General features: G+C 44.8%; 1 protein-coding gene and 1 pseudogene across 2 annotated transcripts; one reads left to right on the top strand and one right to left on the bottom strand.

Annotated features, from left to right (window-relative positions):
- Positions 1-3,772: 3,772 nt before the first annotated feature.
- On the bottom strand, positions 3,773-12,547 carry LOC126513506 (uncharacterized). 2 transcript variants are annotated; one of them, XM_050161941.1, is made up of 7 exons: positions 12,484-12,547; positions 10,421-10,502; positions 6,713-7,850; positions 6,345-6,532; positions 5,700-5,747; positions 5,061-5,269; positions 3,773-4,263 (listed from the first exon to the last, which is right to left on the bottom strand). In XM_050161941.1, exons 4-7 carry the CDS (start codon positions 6,524-6,526, stop codon positions 3,926-3,928), a joined length of 777 nt encoding a protein of 258 aa, XP_050017898.1. In that variant the 5' UTR covers positions 6,527-6,532; positions 6,713-7,850; positions 10,421-10,502; positions 12,484-12,547; the 3' UTR covers positions 3,773-3,925. The 2 variants fall into 2 exon arrangements, with proteins under 2 accessions (XP_050017898.1, XP_050017897.1); XM_050161940.1 differs by having other exon boundaries at positions 7,366-7,850.
- LOC126513489 (lithocholate 6-beta-hydroxylase-like) overlaps positions 8,200-18,159 on the top strand; it is a 54,206-nt pseudogene continuing 44,246 nt past the window's right edge.

Below are 18,159 nucleotides of genomic sequence, written 5' to 3'. Positions count from 1 at the left end.
CAAATCAATGAAATAGTAAAGACTGGAGTGATTGTCACTTTGGGTGCTAACTGTAGCCCTGGAAGGTTCACTGTGGCCCTTTAAAGATAATAGCCTTCCCCCCTGTTCTTCCTTTAAATCGAATCGATCTGTGCCAAGTGAAACGAGCTATAACCATTCCTGGACACATTCCTGGTGACAATTCTGGGCTGAGGGCCAGGGCCAGGGCCTCTTGTTCCTGCTTCAGGTCAGGCACCATCTTTTTCAAGCTGTGTCTGGAGCTGCTTACTCAGGTATGTGGGTACAGAATAGGACTAGGCGCAACCTGGCTCCACAGAGAGACTCCAGGGTCCCTTCTCTTCTGTCAGTCAACTATTATTCCTGTGTTTAAGGACTTCCTTTTGCCTTTTTAATCCAACAGGCTTCTGGCAATGTTCACTGCAAACATGCCGTTAAGAGCTTTATGGAGATTCGTAACTGGGCCAGGTGTCCTAGGCAGCTTCTTATTTTATCTCCTGATCCCAGAAAAGAGAAGAGGCCAAGGACTCATGAGGGTCTGATGACAAAGAGCCTGTAAGACATGGTAGGAGGGATGTCTAGGAGGCTAGAATTTGAAGCGGTACTGTTAGCCCTGAACCATCTGTATCCTGGGATTGGTGACTGAGGCGGCACCAGACCGGGAGGGCAGAAGGTAAAGTGGGAAGGGTTGGGGACATCGTTCAGCAGTTAGGGGGTCTCTGTTGTGAGCAGGATGCTGAGTTCAGTCTCCAGTAACAAAGAAAAGGCAGAAAACCAGACCTCTGGTTTAACAACAGAGAGAAAGCATCACTGAAACTGGGAAGAGTTCCTGCCTCCTTGACTCAATGCGTTCCTGGGAGAGAGCAGTCGTCATTATCAAGAGTCAACTTCTCCCTATTCTCCTGATGGCCTGCAGGGGGCGATGCATCCTTTGGCGTCTCACTACTCTTAGATTTGAAGCTGCGAGGCGCTACAGCCCTCATAATTTCTGAGACATGTGCTGTAACTGCCTATGATTTGTCAGCAAACATTTTGCTCAAGGAACTTAACTGATCTCCATAACATGATTGCAGTTGGATGTCCACGCTGTAAGAGCGCTGCCCCTGCTAACGAAAACAGCCTTAACTAAGGATCTGACTGTGTGCACACCAAGAGGCCACTTGTGCACAGTGGTGTGCCTTACCTGGTTACGTACTTCATCTTTCACACTGCCTCTTAGAACTATTCCTGTGGCCAGGCGGTGATGGTACACACCTTTAATCCCAGCACTTGGGAGGCAGAGCCAGGCCCATCTCTGTGAGTTTGAAGTCAGCCTGGTCTACAAAGTGAGTTCCAGTTCAGCCAGGGCTACGCAGAGAAACCCTGTCTTGAAAAACAAAAAAGAAAAAGATAAAAGAAACCACTGCCACCACCAAAACTAAAAAAAAGACCAAAAACCAAAATTCCTGATTCTTTGAACCTCAATCTTTAAATGTTTAGTATAAGAAATAAATTCTTTTGGCAAAGCCCTCAAAGACTTTTCACTGTGGAAGGAAATCCACTCATGGGACCTGAATGATCTGCACCGTATTTTAATTTTTGAAACAGCGTTAACTGTTGTCTTGGAACTTATTCAAAGTCACGACTTACGATGCTGTAAGTCGATGAAACCACTCCGCCCTCCAAACTGCAGAGCTTAATTCTGCAACTTTTGGCTTAGAAAAACAAAGAAAAATCCCAAAAAATTAAGCCAGAGGAAGGCAGAGTCCTTTTTTATTACGTAGTTATGAAAACCTGGTAAGAATAAGTTTGTATAAACAATTGAATTTTGTTACCTTATGTATTATTTGTGTGTGTATGTGCATGTGTGTGCATGTGTGTGTGAGTGCACTTCCACACCTGTCACAGTACACCAGTGAATTTCAAAGGACACATTATATTTGTGTATGTGTACACGTGTGTGTGTACATGCACACACATGCATGTGTGTGCACACCTGTCACTGTACACTGGTGAATATCAGAGAATACCTGGCAGGAGTGTATTATTGTACTTATGTGTGTGTGCGCCTGTACATGTGTGTGCACGCACGCACATGCAGCACACCGGTCACAGTACACCTGTGATGATCTGAGGACACCTGGCAGGAGATTTCATCATTTGAGCTCTAGGGATCACACTCATATCATCCAGCATCTCACCAGTCACCTCACCAACCCGAAGCACATTTTATATCTTAGGTTTTTTTTTTTATTTAGTTCCCTTTTCTTTTCTGTTCTGGGGACCCAAACCAGGACTTTTAGCCAAGATAGATAAGCCTTCTACCAGTAAACCACACCCCCAGCCCCAGAGAGCAATTTTATCAATGTAAAAATAAGCAAAGATTTATGTGAGTCGTTCCACAAATGAAGCAGCAAATGAATATCGTTTTCATGTACCTCAGAAAATGAATTCTGATTTTCCCTCTGAGAATTTACCTTGCTTCGAGAATACTTTAGGTTTCCTAGCACTAATAATGCTACAGATTCCTCAAATTTTTCTACACACATTGATAATGGACAAGTTCGTTTTCCCCGTGTGTAGAGATGACTGCTAGACCTCTGCTGCCATCCTTTCTAGCTACTGTCCCGTCTCTACCCTCTGTGCTGGACAGGCTTAAATTGTTCTACAGAGAAGCCTGTCTCCAACCTGCAGCCTGAGTGGGCTTTCCCTCAGCCTGGCCAATATTGCCTTGAGTATCCAGGTTCCCAGAGGCATTAGACATGCCAGCTCTGGGACCAGATGACATGTACAGCTCACTTCTTCTTGATGAGACATGGACTAGCCTGATGTGTATAACCTTTCACCAAGCCACATGCCTAGGTGGCCAATGATGTGGCGCACGCGTGTGTGTGTGGTGTGTGTGTGTGTGTGTGTGAGCACGCATGTGTGTGCGTGAGTGCATGTACATGTACGTGGGGGGGTGTCCTCCCTAATCAGAGCCCACATGAGCTGCTCTACACCCTGAAAGGTCCCTGACTCCACTCAGTGCCCTCTAAGTGGTAGAAGGCTCTCGTATGCCCCGCGTGAGAACCACAGTGAGCCATTTTTGATGCTGATCTCTAGTTTTGTCCTGTGGAGGGTTGTCTGTGCACAGTGAACAGTGAGACTGCATCCAATCCATTGCCCAGAGACAAACATGTAAAACATCCATGGGCTCAACCTTGTCATTTGTTGATAACCCCTGAATTGTGGGAAAGCCTGGCAATTCTTTATAAAAATGATCTGTTTGAACATGTTTGCTGGGGTGCGACAGTGTCACAAGGTGCGGTGAGTGTGCGCACAGCTCTGGGCTCGGGGTTGGTGAGAATGATGAACACCATGACAGGTAAGATGACGTCATCCTTTCCTGCATGGCCCTGCTGTCCAGAGACAGAAAAGAAGCCCAGAGAGAATGGGAAACCTATGTCTGTGACCCCCAGTGTGTATCTGAGCCCAGAATCTATGTCCGCTGGGGGCGCCACTGAGCAGAGGACTGTCCGTTCACACTTGCGTTCATTGGTTTCCTCACCACTGCTGTTATTTGCTCGTTTTCTACCACACCATCAGTTCGGTTTTCCCTGTTGCCAGGATTACCTGCAAGGGTCTTCCTTCCAGGATTGACCTGTTCGGCTCAGGGCTGCAGCTTCTAGGTTGACCTGAGTAGATTGTACCACATGGGAAACAGATATCACGTCCTTGAACCATACAATTTAATAACTAAACAAATAAATGTTTATTAATAATAAACCATAAATAAGGACTCAACAAAAAACAACAACAATAAAAAAATAAACAAAATGAAATAGTAACCACGAAAACAACAATATAAAAGAATTAAACAAAATGAAGAGAGATATTTTCTCTAAAGTACCACACAGGAGTGGAGCTGCTTCTCCGTAGAACTCAGCCGGTAATTCCACTACCTAGCCTAGATATCAACATCAGGCAGCGGGAAAAGAGGCTCTGGGTCACCTAATCCCACAACAGATACTGGAAATAAGAGCTTGTCGTGAGGGACACGTGCAGCTGCATCTAGGGAATGGGCTGGTGTGGGCAGAGGCTGATCAACATTCAGAAGCTGCGCTGGTTCAGCTTCTGACTTAGTAGGTTCCCCAGCCGCTGGGTCCACGACATCAATGTCCTCTTGAGTTTTCAGATCTCCCTGTGGCTCTGCCCCAGAAGCTGGACTTAGATGCAGTGTCTCTTGCTTCCCTGAGGTATCCTGCTCTGGGGCTTTGGGAAGTGTTGTGCTGATGATCTCACAATCTAAGGACAGAGAGATGGACCATTAGTGGAGACGGTCTAGAAGTTTCCAGGATTGGGGGGGGGGGCTTCCCAGAGATGACCTTGCTGGTCACACAAGATCTGTTCATGCCAGAGAATCTCCACTCTCCTCTCCCACAGCAGGACATATCACCTGACTGGTGTCCTCTAGCAGGTTTTTTCATTCTTTGCGGGTACTGCCCAGCTCCCAACTAAATACGTGGAGACATATTCTTTCTTATGAATGCGCAGCCTTAGCATGGCCTGTTTCTAGCCAGCTTTTCTAATTTAAATGATCCTGTTTCTCTACGTTTTGACTCTGGACTTTTTACCTTTCTTTCTTCTATATAACTTCCTTTCTTTCTTACTCTGTGACTGGCCGTGTGGCCGTGTGACTGTGTGGCTGTGTGGCTAGCCCTTGGCATCCTCTTCTCCTTTTCTTTTTCCTTTTTTTTACTCTCTTCCCTAGTTTTCTCTTCTTATTTATTCTGTTTTCCCACCAGCACCACCTATTTTTTCTCTCCTGCCTAGTTATTGGCTGTTCAGCTCTTTGTTATACCCATCAGGTGTTTTTAGGCAGGCAAAATAACACAGTTTTACAGAGTTAAACAAATGCAGCATAAAAGAATGCAACATATCTTTGCATCATTAAACATATATTCCACAACATAAACAAATGTAACATGCCTTAAACTAACATTCCACAACAGTATCCAACTCTGGTTCCAGGTCAAGGCTTCTGGAGAATTCCAAAGTGCAACCCATCACCAAAACCAACTCCTGCCTTCTTAGGCACCTACCTCTGGCCTCCTCATCCTCTTCATGTATTTCCTGGGACTCCTGCTCCTCCAGCTGTGATATCAGCTTTTGGACGTGAAGGTGGAGGTTGGAAAAGGGCATGTGGAGTCGCAGGTAGATCAGAAACTTGTTCAAGACGACCCAGTCTGGATTCTTCTTAAAATCCTGGGGCACTGTTTTCATCATCAGTCCCAAAAAGAATTCTATGGCACTGCAGGAAGGCATACAGATTGGCAGAAAGTAGATTCAGAAACCTGGCCTCCCTTCACCAACACAGCAGTGGTCCCTCAGATGAGGAAAAAGATGCCCAGCACCGGTACTGCAGGGCAGAGTGGTCAGGGCTCCAGACAATTTCTGTCCTTTAGAGGACAGACTGGGCAAACTGGGCTGGGCTGTGGTGGGGATGGATTCTTCTAGGGCCCTTTAGCTTCATCCTTCCCTCTGCTCTCAGAACTAGGAGACTGTTGGCGATCTCTGCTTTTCTCCACCTGCATGTGAAGTCTCTGGTACCATCTCTCTAGTGGAAATCCCAAGAGCACGGAGACTGGGAATGGCTTAGCTTAGTCCTCAGTCCTAGCCACCCCAAAGATCCCACTCCGCATGTGGGCTCTTACCTCCCTCTTCACCCAAAGCCCACTCACATCTTTGTATTCTGATCCTCCATGCTGTCAGACTGCAAAGATCCATACCTGTGGAATTTCATGCGTGTGTCACCGCTAATGCTTTGTGTCCCCCAACCCACCCAGAGATCTAGCGGGAGGTACTTGACTCTGGTATAGGAATAGAAGCCAGGGAGAGGGTAGGGGTGCAGGGGGCTCTTTGTACTCTTCTGACTTCCATGTTGAGGGCCTGGGAATGAGCATCTGGTCACGGATCTTCAAGGACACGAATGCAATGGATGAAACCCAAGTTGCTACCTTTTCGGTTTCCAAAGTCTACAGGATCTCCTGGGGCCCCTGCAGGAATCCTTGTCTGGCTCCATTGATCCCATATAACCCAGATAAGGTCTATAACCTTCTTTTCCAAGTGAGAAAAGACTTTAGTCGAGGCGTAAGAAGGAGTAGTGTTTGACACTTCTTGGACAAAAAATGAATATCACAAGCTAGATTCATCTCCCTGCCCTCAATCTCTGGCCATGACACTTTAAAGGGTCAGACAGCACACTAACACTCCTGGGGTACAATCACTCTTATCCTACATGAGCACACAGCCCTGGAGAAGAGCAGTGTCCTCCTAAAAACCGAACCGGGAGACGCGAGGGCCGGAACTCAGGTGTCGACACTCACGTTTTCATTATCAGCTCCAGCACCTGCCAGGTGGTGGCAAAAGCTGGGTAGACATCAAGGAAAGTCATGACGAAGTCATAGTTGCCAGTGTTCAGAGCAGTCGCTAGGTACTTCACATTTTCCAGGAGGCCTGACCGTTTGTGACCAAACCTGAGGTGCTTAAGTGGGGAGCCCAGGCCCATTTGACCCTGGGGAAGGACCAAGGAAGGAAGGAGGGTTTAAATGTGGAAACTCTGAGAGACACCAACAACCCATTACCACACAGTGAAGTGAGAAGTGGCCATAAAGAATGTTCCTCAGTCTTCTCAGAGGATCACACCCCCAGGCAGGGCAGGAAAGGATTCCTGCTACAGGCTGGCATATCTTACCTTGTCTTTCCTGTTCTAAAATGGCCAGAGGTGTGTGAGAAGGCACACCCAACGTCCCCAAAGGTGGCCAAGGACACCTCCCTTGCCTTTTCTGTGGCCTGAGTGGCTAGATTTCTGGAAACAGGAGAACATCTTTAGTTGAGGCTGCTGCTGGCCTCTGGCTACCTGGTAACCAGGTTTCCAAGTTCCATCTGGACCATTGTTAAGAAAGTGAGGTCACTTCCTAGGGTCCTCTGGTCTGAACCTCCTCCACACAGGCTTTCTCTAGGGCTGACCGGGGCTGCCAACTTCTCTCCTTCTGCCTTTCTCTGTGTACAATGGGACACAGTTGTGTCCATATGCTCCTGCCACACACTAATCTGAGAAGCCTGGCTTCAGCCAGACCCTCACCAAACCATTCCATCTGTACCACATGAGTCCCAGGAAAAAAAAAAATTCCTCTTAACATCTTCCCATAGTCATAGTCCTGTCCTGCTCCCTGAAGGTCAGTCTAGTGTCAATTTCCTAGTATGGCATTAGGTGTGTGTGATCACAGATACCCTACCCTAATCTGGGAAACCCTATTCCAGTGTCAACAGAGGTAAGGCAGAAATAGGACATGTACCCACGTCCTCACACTCACACTCACAAGGGCACACAGAGGACCCACTTACAAATGCCCAGGAGCTGGGGCTGGAGAGATGGCTCAGTGGTTAAGAGCATTGCCTGCTCTTCCAAAGGTCCTGAGTTCAACTCCCAGCAACCACATGGTAGCTCACAACCATCTGTAATGAGGTCTGGTGTCTTCTTCTGGCCTGCAGACATACACACAGATAGAATACTGTATACATAATAAATAAATATTTAAAAAAAATGCCCAGGAGCATGTAAGTGTAGAAAGGGCCATGCTTAGGTGGCCTCAGAGTCATTTAGGTTAAGGTTAGTATTGGGTAATAGACAGATTCAACCTGTATGCACTTGTGTTTAATCGTGCATTTCACAAAGAGGACCAGGCTGGGCTCCTCTCCTTTTCTATGATGTCTAGTGTTTACTCCCTTTGGGCTTCCACAGGCAGCAGTGTGCCTCTTCTGCATCCCCAGGCATTGCAGTCTGCGTACTGGTTTCCAGGGTGTTCCAGCTGCTTTCAAAATTTCTTACCCTAAGGAAAAAGTGCACACTTGGTGATTGTTTAAGATTCATTCATATTTAAGTCTCAGGCTTGATGAAGGAAAAACAAGAAACTTATAAATTCAATGCAGCGATGTGGGTGGCCTGTGTTACTACCCAGAGCCATGGTGGCACCAGGGCCTGAGCTGCCAAGGGCCAGGTCTAGGTCTGTAACCCTACCATATCCAGGGTCTGTGCTGATGTCCATGGCTCCTGTTATCACCAACGGCTCTGAAGATGCCCAGCATCTTGGCTGCCACCTGAGGCTATGCTGGTATTTGAGAGCCATGCCTTCACTGGGGACATACTGATCTGAGGGGCCTCTGCCGTCAACCGGGTCCATGGTGACATCTGGGTACAAGCTGCTGCCGAGGGCTATGTCTGGGTCTGCCGTCATGCTACAGGTGGGGGTCTGTGTTGATATCTGTGGCCTGTTCTTCCACTGGGGCCATGTGAGTTGTAGTGATGAGGCAAGCAAGCCTGCTTTTTGTCCCACCCGGCTCCCGCACGGCTAGCTTAGCCCCAGAAATAATAACACGGAAACTGTATTCATGTAAACACTGCCTGGCCCATTATTTCTAGCCTCTTATTGGCTAACTCTCACATCTTGATTAACCCATTTCTAATAATCTGTGTAGCACCACGAAGTGGTGGCTTACCGGGAAGATTCTAAACTGCGTCCATCTTGGGTGGGAGAAGCATGTTGTCTGCCTGACTCTGCTTCTTTCTCCCAGCATTCTGTTCTGTCTACTCTGCCTATCTAAGCTGCTGTCCTATCAAAGGCCAAGGCAGTCTCTTTATTTGACCAATGAAAGTAACACATAGACAGAAGACCCACCTACATCAGTGAGTCATGTGTATTGAAATCCAAGTACCATGCTGAGAGTGTCCTGCCCTTTGCTGACCCTGGGAGATCTGGCCCTCTCCTTTACTAGCCGCTGCAGCAGGAGTGTTGGCCCTGCCCCTCATGAGAGAGCTGGCCCTAACCCTCACTGGCCCTGAAGACTCCAACCCTGGGAGAGCTGGCTCCATATTCAGGAAAGCTGGCCCCACCCCTCACCACAGGCATGGGACAGCTGACCGTAATAGTGTAGATGCAGGAAAGCTGGCTCTGACCCTCGCTTGACAGGAGAGGTCCAAGTGGAGGCCTGACTTGACCAACTGAGCTACTGCCCAGGCCCACATCCACAGCTTTGAGTTGGCCCAATCCAACATCTACCCCATCTATGACCTGCTGGAGGATATGAAGGCCTGGTCCTGTAAACTATAGCTGCAGGGTCTTTATGACTCAGGGCAACCACAGGGTACCCAAGAGAACTGCTGGCGAGGGTCCACCATTAATGGTGTACCTTGAACCAGACCAACCACTCATTACAGTGAACATTTGTAAATAAAGCTGTTTGGACAAATGCATCTACTGCGTGACACACCACAGCTCCCAGTGCCACTGAGACAAATGAAGAGGTGATGGAGAAATGGGGAAAAATGAGAAGTGAAGTACCTTTTTTTATTAGTAGTAATTTTTTAGCTTTTTGTTTGTTGGAGGGAACACTACAAGGGTGAGGGTCAGATATGGATGGACTGGGAAATGAGTGGGATTGGGTGCATGATGTGAAATTCCCAAAGAATCAGTAAAAAAAATATTATGTTTAAAAATATTCAATGCAAGATGTACAGCAGCACTTGTTTTTAATCCCAACACTTGGGAAGCAGGGGCAGGCATATCTCTAAGGTCAAGACCAGCTTGGTTTTTTTTCTTTATTTTTTGTTTTTAATTAATATTCTTACTGGGTTTTTTGTTTGTTTGTTTGTTTTTGTTTTTCAAGACAGGGTTTCTCTGTGGCTTTGGAGCCTGTCCTGGAACTAGCTCTTGTAGACCAGGCTGGCCTCGAACTCACAGAGATCCACCTGCCTCTGCCTCCCGAGTGCTGGGATTAAAGGCGTGCGCCACCACCGCCGGGCCTTACTGTTTTTTATTTTTATCTTAATTTTATTATTATTATTTCCTTTGGGAAGCTAATGGCAGGATAAAGGGCAGATATGGAGGGACTTGGAGGCAAGTAGGATTGTGGTGCAGGATGTAAAATTCTCAAAGAATCAATAAAAATTATGCTAAAAAAAGAAAGAAAAGAGAGAGAGAGGGAGGGATTGAGAGAGAGAGAGAGAGAGAGAGAGAGAGAGAGAGAGAGAGAGAGAGGAGGCATCCATCTTAATCGACATCAACATGTATATATTCTATGCATCAAAGCCCAGAAATCATGCAAAACTATCTCTAAAGAGAGGCCAATTCTAAATTAATCTTTCAAATTTGCATCTTAAATTTGTCTGGCAAAAAAAAAAAAACTTAGAAAATTTCTTAGTGCTTAATAAAACCGTATTTTAAGAATTGAATCACCATTTAAATGTAAGATAGTGCTCATCTCTCCAGTAAACCCATAACAAGATCATGTCACAGCCTCAGTTTCCAGAATTAACATGTGAGGGCACCAAGCCCAAACCACTGCAGCCGGAGGGAAGCTTGAAAGGCCTGTGGTAAGCAGTTACCGTTTTAGGGAGGCTTACCAGGGGAAACTCTCCTGTGACCGTTTTCTTGTAGCCTCGGATTCTAAGGAAATTATTGACTTCTTACATCTTATGTGAACATCTTTTGAAAGGAAGAAAGGAGAAAAAATAGGTAAAAGCAACAGCTCTTACATATTAAATATGTAATCTAAAGTCATTCCCACCCAAATTCATCAGGGCACACCTTTCAGCCCAGCACTCTGGAGGCAAAACCTCCCCACCCACCCCTCCATCTCCTCTCCACCTGTCTGAGAACACACCATGAGAAGAAATATGTGAGACACTCGGCTAAAGTACATAGGGAAAACTAAAGCTGGGAACGATTTAAAACAACCTTAGAATCTGTAGCTGTAGTTCTAAGCATAAAATTCGTACAACCCAAATATGTCTCCATGTGCTTTAGCAAACACTTTCAAAACATGAAAACCCCACATTTAAACTTTTTGCTTTGTTCTCTTTTTGTAAAATATGGTATTGGAAGCAACTTGGATTTAAATTGTAGACTAACTCCAATTTGCTCTAAAAATAATCTAAACTGAATTCTAGCCACTTTCCACTCTTATAAAAGTCACAGAATACAACGAAGCAAAAGCTTTCTCACTGGCTATGTAATCAAACCAAAGCTAACTTGCTGATGAACCCAAAGGACAACCCACAACTGAGAAGCTGATGAACACATGCGAATCAGGTCCTACAAACAGCAGGTGCTCAATAACGATTTTACTACATTAGCGTCTGGGAGATTGCTTTCACTGTGCCATCTTGCCACAGGTTCGATAACATGTGTTAGCAGGCCAAGTAGTTTTGATGTGTATGTAAAGCATCTTTGTCTATAATGGACCTTATCTATTTTCTTCTGGAGTTAAGGATGGTTCGCTCATTCCTTCTCACTGTGTTTATTCGAGGCCCCTTATGTTCAGTAGGCAAGGGCTTCTTCATCCACAAAACCAAACTCTCCAAAGGTTGGGTGGAGAGAAGACATCATAACTGGAGTGTGAATTCCCCTCACGAGTCCATATGTGTTCATGAAGGTGTTTGTGTCCCAGAACATCTACACTCAAATTTACCTTTGGATGGAATCCAAATGAAGATATGCTTACTCCACCAACCTTGATGCATTGTTAAATATTAGTACATTCACTAAACAAACTCGGTGTTTGTGCATAGCATGATCAACCATGTAACGTGAAGGAAATCATGAAGCATGTGACTGAGATATGGAGATTCATCTTCTCTCCGCTCAACTCCATCAATTACACTTGGGCCCTGATTAGAGTATGTGATGGCCTGTGATTTTCATTATGATTTTAATAACAATGAGAAGAATTACGATTACTTTTGTAGTTAAATTCATGTCAAATGTTCTCCATTCGATATTTTATAATGAACATTATGTGGAGAATACAAATATTTCTAATGTTTTGTTTTGTTGAAACGGGGTTTCTCTCTGTACCTTTGTCTGTCCTGGAACTCACTCTGTAGATCAGGCTGGCATCAAACTCACAGAGATTCAACCGCTGGGATTAAAGGTGTGTATATGCCACCACCACCAGGCTGAGTACAACTATTTCTTTCAGACCTATCTGACGTCTTTCTTCAGCACCATGCCCAGCTTGCAGTATCTATCACTGCAGAGACTAGGGCACCAGGCTGGTAGCCAACCCTATCCAGTCTCTACATCTCACTCTAGAGGTTGAGTTCGGAGCATTGTGGAGTGACATCTAATCCACAGTGTACACGCACGTGTCAAAAGAGGAGCAGAAAACTTTACACTTCAGTTGACCACATGATAGGGCTGTGTGGGGCTGGGCATGTGTAGAGCACACTTTTAATCTCAGCGTTCTTGAACCAGAGGCATGCAGGTCTCTGAGAGTCTGAGGCCAATCTAGTCTACATAGCGCATTCAAGGCCAGCAATCTGTGTGGTTGGGATTTGCTGAGAGATTCCCAGATTGTTTGGTATGATTACATTAGTAAGACACTGCTACAGAAAAACATAAGATACATGTCATTATTAGTACTTTTTCCACATCTGCCCCTAGGGTTCATTTAAACATAAATTACCTGGGAGATTCAGTAAAAGACAGGACTTCCTGAGGACAGCAGTACAGATGTTCTTAAGTGTGTGCAGCTGGGTTGAGCCAAATCCCTACTGCCAGAGTTCGCAACACAGCGTGAGGACAAACTGAAATTTGTTTCGTGTGTTTAGTCAAGGTCGCTGTTTAATATTTAACAAGGGTTATCCCAGTTTGAAAATGCTGCAAGACAACAACCAACATCTGTCCTTGTCTGTAGCGTCAGTCCAATTGCAACACAGTCTAGAGAGCAGACAGCTTCAGTCGCCTGTCTCCCACTGATCTCTTTCCCAAAGGCCGCATCCTTGCTCTTTTGAACTTAGCTCATCGTGAGCTCGTACTTGGGAAACAACAATAGGTGCTTCTGTGAGCAGAACCAGGGCATTGGCGACGAGAAATATCTTTCCAAGGTGAAGCGAGCGAGTGGCAGGTGTGGAGTGCTTCTCACGGTGTCAGAACCCCACTGGTGACTTCCTTTCGACAGTGCAGTTAGGTCACCCTACTTTTCCTTCTAAATTGCACATGTGGTCCGACTTCCTGTCTTAAACCTCTCTTGGCCTTGCTTCTGTCCAAGCCCAGAGCTTCACACTGGAGTATAGACATGGCCATGACGACACACCTGGGTATCCATTTCTGTACACTCAAGTATGATTACATAAGGCCACCTTTCTGCACCTATATAATGTACTTTGGGCATATCCTACATAATAAGCTACCTTCTCTTTCACTCCTCCTTCTTCCCATTCGTACCCTCAATTCCCCTAGACATCTTCACTTTACTGTCATATCATATGTACATAAATAATTTTTGTGTCTACCAACACTAGGACCCACAAACAACTGAAACATCCAATAGTTATCTTTCTGAGGCTGACTTAATTTGCTTATTTCTGGTTGCATCCATTTCCTTACAAATAATATAACTTCATTCCCCTTTTGTGACTGAAAAGATTCTATACCATATTTTCTTCAATACCCATGTTGGTTCTATAACTTAGCAATCACAAATTATGAGTACTTCAACAAACATTGCTATGCAGATAATGTTGACACCGAGACTTTGGTGTATGAAAAATAATTTATGTATCCCAGTGTTTTGGAATATATGATTCTAAATAGTTTATCACTGACTACAGAACCCCTAGATCTGTGAAATCATGGCAGGAAGCATTGTGGTGGAGCATCAGTAAGAGGCGAAGATCATACAGCAGGGCAGGAATCTAAGCATGGAGTGGGGGCCAATAACCACTTCCCATTATGCTTCTTCCCTTGAAGTTTCTACCACCTCTGAACACCACCATACTGGAGTTCAGTCTGTGACTCATGAACTCTCAGAGTTCAAACTATATCCAACCAGGCAGTGGTGGTTCACGCCTTTAATCCCAGCACTCAGGTGGAAGAGTGAGTTCAAGGCCAGTCTGGTCTACAGAGTGAGTTCTAGGACAGACTCCAAAGCTACCAAGAAACCCAGTCTTACGCCTGTAAGAATGGCCAAGATCAAAAACACTAATGACAACTTATGCTGAAGAGGTTGTGGGGTAAAGAGAACACTTCTCCATTGCTGATGGGAGTGCAAACTGGTACATCCCCTTTGGATATCAGTATGGTGGTTTCTCAGAAAATTAGGAAACAACTTTCCTCAAGACCCAGCAATACCACTTTTTGGTATATACCCAGAGGATGCTCAATCATACCACAAGGATATGTGCTCAGTTATGTTCATAGCAGCATTATTTGTCATAGCCAGAACCTGGAAACAACCTAAATGTCCCTCAACCAAAGAATGGATAAGGAAAATGTGGAATACTACACAGCAGAAAAAAATGACATATTGAAATTTGCAGGAAAATGGATGGATCTAGAAAACATCATATTGAGTGAGGTAATCCAGACCCAGAAAGACAAATATTAAATGTATTCACTCCTAAGTAGCTTTTACCATAAAGCAAAGAAAAACCAGCCTACTTTAACCTATAATTCACAATTCCAGAGAACTTAGACAACAATGAGGACTCTAAGAGAGACATACATGGGAAGTAGAAAAAGCCAAGATCTCCTGAGTAAATTGGGATCATGGGGACAATGGGAGAGGGTAGAAGAGGAGCATGGAGGAAGGGAGGGGAGTGGAGAAAAATATATAGTCCAATAAAAACAATAAAAAGAAGAAAAAAAACAAAAAAAGCAACTAGCTGGAGAGTTGGCTTAGTGGTTAAGAGCACTGACTGCTCTTCCAGAGGACCTAGGTTCAATTCCCAGCACCCACATGGCAACTCGTAGTTGTCTGTTAACTCCAGTGCCAGGGGACTTGACACCGTCACACAGACATACATGCAAAACACCAATGTACATGAAATAAGTAAGTTATTTAAAAAAAAAAAACTATATCCAAACTATAGTCCTGTAAGTTTTAGTTAGTAATGATGGTGAATTCATTAATGAAATGTATTGTTCTCTGTTTTGATACAGGTTCTTCCAAATACAGCCATTTATATTGACATTACAACAAACGTCAATCAGGAGTGACCACATCTCATCTGCTCAGAGTCCAGTGGCTTCTGTGTGAGATGGTGCAGGAGGAGATTTACCTGGAGGAGGAAAGAGTCTCGGGATGGTTAAATCTAGATCAGGCACAGGACGGAAGATGATTGGCAGGTCAGAAGACAGTTTATTGCAAGAGATCGCTTGGCAGCAACTGAAAGTGGGTGGAGACAAGAGACAAGAAGGCAGACCTTCTGGAAGCACTGCTGCCTTGGGCATCTTTATGCAGATGGCCATGGAAACAGAGGACCAGAAAGCAGTGTGACACAGAGGTGGAGGGGCAGTTCCTTCACTTTTCCCGGCCTCAGTATTCTTTTCCAGAAAGTGAGGCTGTTGACCATACCCACCTTGTGGCACCTATGGAAGGGTCAGTGACTGAAGCACATAGCCACTTAAACTGGCCTTCTTCAGTGATGGCAGTCCCTGGAATGTTTTCTCTGCTGACTTATTCCCTAGTATGAATTAGGGACAAGGGATACCACAAGTGACAGTAGGATTGATACCATGGTGACAGTTGTGGACACCATGTTTCTGTTTTACATGCTCCGAAAAAGAGCTAGCTTACTTCAAGCAATAGGAAGCAAACTGTGCCCTCTCAACAAACTCTCAATTTTTTGATCAATGCAAACTTGAACTCTTATCTCTTGTAGATACAAGCAAATAAATCATGCAAGGGAAAGCTACTCTGTAACTTTTGCCCTCCGATACCCTATTGAACTCTTTTCATCTGCAGTAAACATTTGTGGGTAGAATGCCAAGTATCAGGAACTGGATAGTGTCCTGTTCTCATTAGATAAAGGCAGCATGAACCCAATTTGCCATTTTAGGTCCTAAATCCAATCTAGGTCCAGGACTGGTTTGGTCTGTTGTGAGTTCGTTGTGGAGGGAAAGATGCTGTTATTAGCATCTGTTTTCAAGATTAGATATTTTGAGGGTGAAGTTCAAATCAATATAGATGCTATGCTCCAGAAGAACCTGACAAGCATCATGCTAAGTGAAAGAGTGTCATCTTCATGATTTGAAGGACCCAGAGTGAGTCGTCCTACAAAGACAGACACAATGGTTGGTCAGAAAAGGGAGAGAGACCAGGAAGGAATCCACACACACTTCAGATTAGCAGAGGTGTATGCACAAAAGTGAGTGTGTGTTGAAATATGAACGGCGGGGCTGCGTCCCCAACACCCCGGCCGCTTGGCTAGCTTATGCCCGAAATAACAACACACAAACTGTATTCATTTAAAGAACTGCTTGGCCCATGAACTCTAGCCCTTACAGGCTAATTCTTGCACCTGGACTAGCCCATTTCTAATGATGTGTGTAAGCACCCCAAGGTGCGCTTACTGGGAAGATTCTAGCCTACATCCATCCGGGATTGGAGGAGCTTCATTGCGTGCATCTGCCTGGGAGAGCTGAGCATGGCGTCTCTGCTCCAGCAGAGCTGTCGGGTCTCTCCTGGAGCAGAGCAGAGTCTGACCTCACTTCCTCTTCCGCCCAGAATTCTATTCTGTTTACTCCTCCCATCTATGTTCCAAGCCATGAGGCCAAGCAGCTGGTTTATTATAACTTAACCAATGAAATCAACAGATTGATATATGACACTCCCACATCAAGTGTGCTAATTAAATTGTTCACTTAAAAACAGTTCTTTTCTGCCAGATGTAGTGGCGCGCGTCTTTAATTCCAGCACTCAGGAGGCAGAGGCACATGGATCTCTGTGAGTTCAAGGACAGCCTGGTCATACATACTGAGTTCTAGGAGAGTCAGGGCTATGTAGAGAGATCCTGTCTCCCTCCTCCCCCCAAAAAAAGTTAATTTTCTATTGCACTAATTTTTATCATAATACATTACATTGGTTAATAGCAGCATGTTATTCACAATGGATGTTCATATCTGCATGTACCGCAGTTTGGTCACACTCACTAGTGACCCATGAACCTCTCTTCTCTGTTCCAGTCCACAGATCAGCTTCCCAGCTGGTCTCCCTCCCACTTCCATGTCTGTCTTTTCTGACCCATTGGGGTTCTTAGGTTTCCTTACAGGATGAGGGCTCATGAAACACCTGCTGAGGACCATGAGACATATCATCACTCTGGCGCCTACGAAGGACAGAGACGCTTTCAGGGGCCTGGCCAACCAGACACCTCCTGCCAACTGGTCCAGGATAGAGTCTTAATGCCAGAAGCATGTGACCCATCGCCTTTTATATACCCTGATAGCTTTCTTATATGAAGGGATTTAAAAAAAAAAACACCATTGTTGTAATTCAGTAAGTGCAATTTCTGAGAAATCGCCAATTAAAAAAAAATGGGATACAGACTTAAATAGAGAACTCTCAGCAGACGAATCTCAAATAGCTGAAAGACACTTAAGGAAATGCTCAACATCTTTAGCCATTAGAGAAATGCAAATCAAAACAACGCTGAGATTCCATCTTACACCTATCAGAATAGCCAGTATCAAAAACACTGATCACAGCTTATGTTGAAGAGGATGTGGGGTAAGGAGAACATTCCTCCATTACTGGTGGGAGTGCAAATTTGTACAGCTGCTTTGGAAATCAGTATGTCAATTTCTCAGAAAATTAGGAAACAACCTTCCTCAAGACCCAGCAATAGATGTTCAATCATATCACAAGGACATATGCTCAACTATGTTCATAGCAGCCTTATTTGTAATAGTAAGAACCTGGAAACAACCTACATGCCACTCAACCAAAAAAATGGATAAAGAAAATGTGGTACATTTACGCAATGGAGTACTACACAGCAGTAAAAAATAATGATATCTTGAAATTTGCAGGCAAATGGATGGATCTAGAAAAAAAAGCCATATTGAGTGAGGTAACCCAGACCCAGAAAGATAAATATAATATGTATTCATTCATAAGTGACTTTTAGACAGACATAAAGCAAAGAAGAACCAGCCCTACAATTCACAATCCCAGAGAACCTAGACAACAAAGAGGACCCTAAGAGAGACATACATGGATCTACAAAGGAAGGAGAAAAAGACAAGATTTCCTGAGTAAGGGCTGGAGAGATGGCTCAGTGGTTAAGAGCATTGCCTGCTCTTCCAAAGGTCCTGAGTTCAATTCCCGGCAACCACATGGTGGCTCACAACCATCTGT

The sequence above is a fragment of the Alexandromys fortis genome, unplaced genomic scaffold, assembly GCF_014885135.2.
Source record: "Alexandromys fortis isolate MF-2015 unplaced genomic scaffold, M_Fortis_MF-2015_v1.1 scaffold_118, whole genome shotgun sequence".
In the NCBI taxonomy this organism is placed as follows: Eukaryota; Metazoa; Chordata; class Mammalia; order Rodentia; family Cricetidae; genus Alexandromys; species Alexandromys fortis.
This window is presented reverse-complemented; position numbering and strand designations above follow the sequence as displayed.